The sequence below is a fragment of the Leptonychotes weddellii genome, unplaced genomic scaffold (genome assembly GCF_054177405.1).
Source record: "Leptonychotes weddellii isolate Sample4059 unplaced genomic scaffold, ASM5417740v2 HiC_scaffold_19908, whole genome shotgun sequence".
Taxonomy (NCBI): Eukaryota; Metazoa; Chordata; class Mammalia; order Carnivora; family Phocidae; genus Leptonychotes; species Leptonychotes weddellii.
In genome coordinates this window covers 1-3,422 of record NW_027785221.1, presented here as the reverse complement: position 1 = coordinate 3,422, position 3,422 = coordinate 1, and the positions used below count along the sequence as shown (strand labels likewise).

Here is a 3,422-nt window from a genome sequence, read left to right as displayed (position 1 = left end):
ACAACATTGAGCTTTTGGATCAATTTCAAAGGAGATACAAAATCATTTTTCTTCGAAACATAAGGAAATCAGCTTGAAGCAATACTTTTCAAAGTGTTAATACTTTCTTCAGAGGACACGTGAGTTCCCAAACCCCGCCCGTGACTGGGTGAGGGTCGCACGAGGAACCCCGGAAAGCACTGGCCACAGCTAGGTGACACAGGTGGAAGCCCTTTGCATTTGGAAGGGGCCAGGTAGCAAGACCTCCAACGCCACGTTCTCCCCTGGGGCGCTCTGCCATAGATCCTGCTGCGTGTGACATTCAAGCGTGACACTGAGTTTCAAGCAGCTGAGACAGCAGAAATTTTGTGGGGCAACATTCAGATTTGGATGATTAAATTCAACCCCGCGGACAGGGTTCGTGGTTGGAGCTCAGAGGGGCGCCGGTTTGCGGAGCTCTGTCGAGATCAGCAGAGCGCACGGTTTACACTCGGAGTCTGGCCCAGCCGCGGGGCTGCACCTGCCTTGGAGGGGGGGCCCGGCTGCTCTGCGCACCCCCCCCGGGGGGGCCGGCTGCCCGCGCCTGCGTATTCCCCAGGGTGGTTTGTGGGGGAAAAAAAACAACCCTGGTTTCCCAAACATTACACTGGGTTTATTTCACTTTTATGTTGTGTTAGGATCCCAAAGAACTTCAGTTACCAAAGTACTGAAAGCTTATATTGCAAGAAAAATTTGCCAGCTCAGTGATTCCCACTATATTATATACACTGTGTGTGTGTGTGTGTGTGTGCGCGCGCGCGCAGCTCTCTCTCTCTCTCACACACACACACACACACACTTATATATTTTTATTGGTATGGAACTGGAACTGCACAAAACAGTACTTTGCAAGAATCAAGTCCACAAATAGAGTTTAACAACACACCAAAGAAGACAGGAAAGCTCTATTGGGACAAGAAGGTTCAGCTCTGCAGCGTATGAAATAATTTCTGAACCACGAATGCGCTAGCCTGACGTGTTCCACGTGGGCTCTGGGTCGACCCGCGGGGGCTCCTCGGGAGGAACGCGGCGGCCGGCTCGGCTGGTGATGCTCAGCCGAGATCCCAGCGCTAATGGGAACTCAGAGAACCCAGCAGATCAATTTGGCTGTGGAATTATTGTGAGACACATTTTTTTTTTCCTCTTTGAGAAAAAAACCACCTAAAGTCTATTTCAGAAGAAATTTCTTTATATTCAGGAATATGTTTTTTTTTTTTTTTTTTTTTTGCTGAATCGGTATCTGACTTACTATATTAAAATGGGTTTATTCAGTGGGTCAGTAAACAGGCAGCTTCCTTCATCTCTGGGTGATTAAAAAAAAAGCCCAACAACCCATTTTCATCACCGCCGGGCATCGCCCGTACCCTCCGCCGGCGCCCTCCCGAGGTTTGCGGGTGGGGGTGCGCTCGGCTGCCCTACAGGGCCCGCTCCGGCGCGCGCCTGTGAAAAGCAGCCGCCTGCCCATGCGGGTACGGCTGCTTCCGCCGCCTGCGCCGGCCGCACCGGCAGAGCAGCAGCGTCTTGAAAGTGGTTCTGAACGTTTTGTTACACAGCGCGTAGCACACGGGGTTCACGGTGCTGTTGATGTAGCACAGCCAGTAGCCCAGATTCCAATAGGTTTTGGGTATGCAGCTGTCGCAGAAGGTGTTCACCAGAACCATGATATTGTACGGGGTCCAGGTGATGATGAAGGCCAGCAAGATGGCGCTGAGCGTCTGGGCCGCCTTCTTCTCCTTGATGAGCGACATCCGTTTCCGCTTGGTGATCTGGCTTCGGGTCTTCAGAGCGAACCTCTTGGCCAGAGTGGCTTCCTTGAAGGACAGAGGTAGAGTGGCCGTGGTCTTGCCCGCCGAGGAGTCGGCCTCGGACGCCTTGGCCGTGTCCGCGGCTGACTCTAGCTGGATGGGAAGCTTGGAGAAGCTTTTCGGAAAGCCGGCCCCGTCGTCCATGCTCTTCTGGGCCTGCAGCTTGCTGGCTCTCCTCTGCAGGTCGGCCGCCCCCAGCGCCTCGTCGGGCACCTGCAGGTTGTCCGAGGAGGGCAGTTTGGTGGAGTTGAGGATGGTGCTGTGGCCAGGCAGCTTGAGCACGATGGAGTAGATGGCTCTGGTCTCGGAGCCGATGTCCTCCTCGTCGGAAGAGGCGGAGTTCTCCAGGGAGGCGGCAGCGTCGTTGTTATTCCAGCTGTCGCTGCTGCTCTGGTCGGGGTCCATCTGCTCGGCGCTGGCCTTCCAGCTCTTGGTGGCGAACCAGAAGTGGCAGCGACCGTACTTCCTCCGGGCCGAGCGTTTCAGGCTCTGCTGTTGCAGCTCGTAGCTGCTGCAGCTCCGAGAGCTGCCTGTGGGGTGGACAAAGTTCTCGGCCTCCGCGTCCGTCCCCGAGGCCTGCAGCCCGGCGAGCTCTTTGGTACGTTTTTCCGTTTCCTTATAGATCCTCCAGTATAAAATAGTCATGATGGTGACAGGCATGTAGAAGGCAGCGATGGCCGTGCCGAACGTAATGGTGGGCTCGCTGAGGAACTGGATGAAACACTCGCCGGGTGGCACAGTCCTCTTCCCGACAAAGTACTGCCAGAAGAGGATGGCGGGGGCCCACAGGACGAAGGAGATGACCCACGCCAGGCCTATCATCACGCCAGCTCGTTTGGTTGTTCGTTTGGCTCGGTACGTGAGCGGCCGCGTGATGGAGAAGTACCTGTCGAAGCTGATGACCAGAAGGTTCATGACGGAGGCATTGCTGGCCACGTAGTCAATGGACAGCCAGAGGTCACAGGCCAGGTTTCCTAGAGCCCACCGATTCATGATGATGTAGGTGGTAAACAGATTCATGGAAATGACCCCGATAATCAGGTCGGCACAGGCCAGGCTTAAGAGGAAGTAGTTGTTGACCGTCTTCAGCTGCTTGTTGACCTTGAAGGCCACGATCACCAGGATGTTGCCGATGATGGTCACCAAGGCCAGGACACCCGTTAGGAAGGCGATGAAGACCACCTGCCAGATGGTGTGGCCTCCCAGCGGGTCGCTGGTGGTGCCATCGGCAGAGGAGAAATTCCCAGCTGCCCGAGAGACGTTGTAGCTGCCGAAGTGAGGGGCCGTGCCCGGGGGCAGCCCAGCATCCGAGGGGCCGCGCACCCAGGACGAGCTGATATTCGGAAACAAAGGCGAGGTTGTATGGTTAGCGTGCCAGCTCATTGTGATTCTCGGACATAGTCTGGGGAGAGAAGAGAGAGAAGACGCCGTTAGGAGCACAGTCTGCCCTCCTTGGGTTGCTTCTTCGCATTGCACAGCTTTTAAAATACGTGGAAGACCGGGCGCCTGGGTGGCTCAGTCGGTTGGGCGTCTGCCTTCGGCTCGGGTCATGATCTCAGGGTCCTGGGATCGAGCCCCGCATCAGGCTCCCTGCTCGGC

The 3,422-nt window shown here is 55.8% G+C and overlaps 1 protein-coding gene across 1 annotated transcript; it reads right to left on the bottom strand.

Annotated features, from left to right (window-relative positions):
• Nucleotides 1-1,195: 1,195 nt before the first annotated feature.
• CHRM3 (cholinergic receptor muscarinic 3) lies at nucleotides 1,196-3,279 on the bottom strand. Its single transcript, XM_081810195.1, has one exon. The coding sequence runs from the start codon at nucleotides 3,204-3,206 to the stop codon at nucleotides 1,434-1,436; it is 1,773 nt and encodes a 590-aa protein (XP_081666321.1). The 5' UTR covers nucleotides 3,207-3,279; the 3' UTR covers nucleotides 1,196-1,433.
• Between the last annotated feature and the right edge of the window lie 143 nt (nucleotides 3,280-3,422).

Bases quoted from the DNA above. Each gene is read 5' to 3' on its own strand.
- CHRM3 (XM_081810195.1), bottom strand. From the start codon at position 3,206: ATGAGCTGGCACGCTAACCATACAACCTCGCCTTTGTTTCCGAATATC.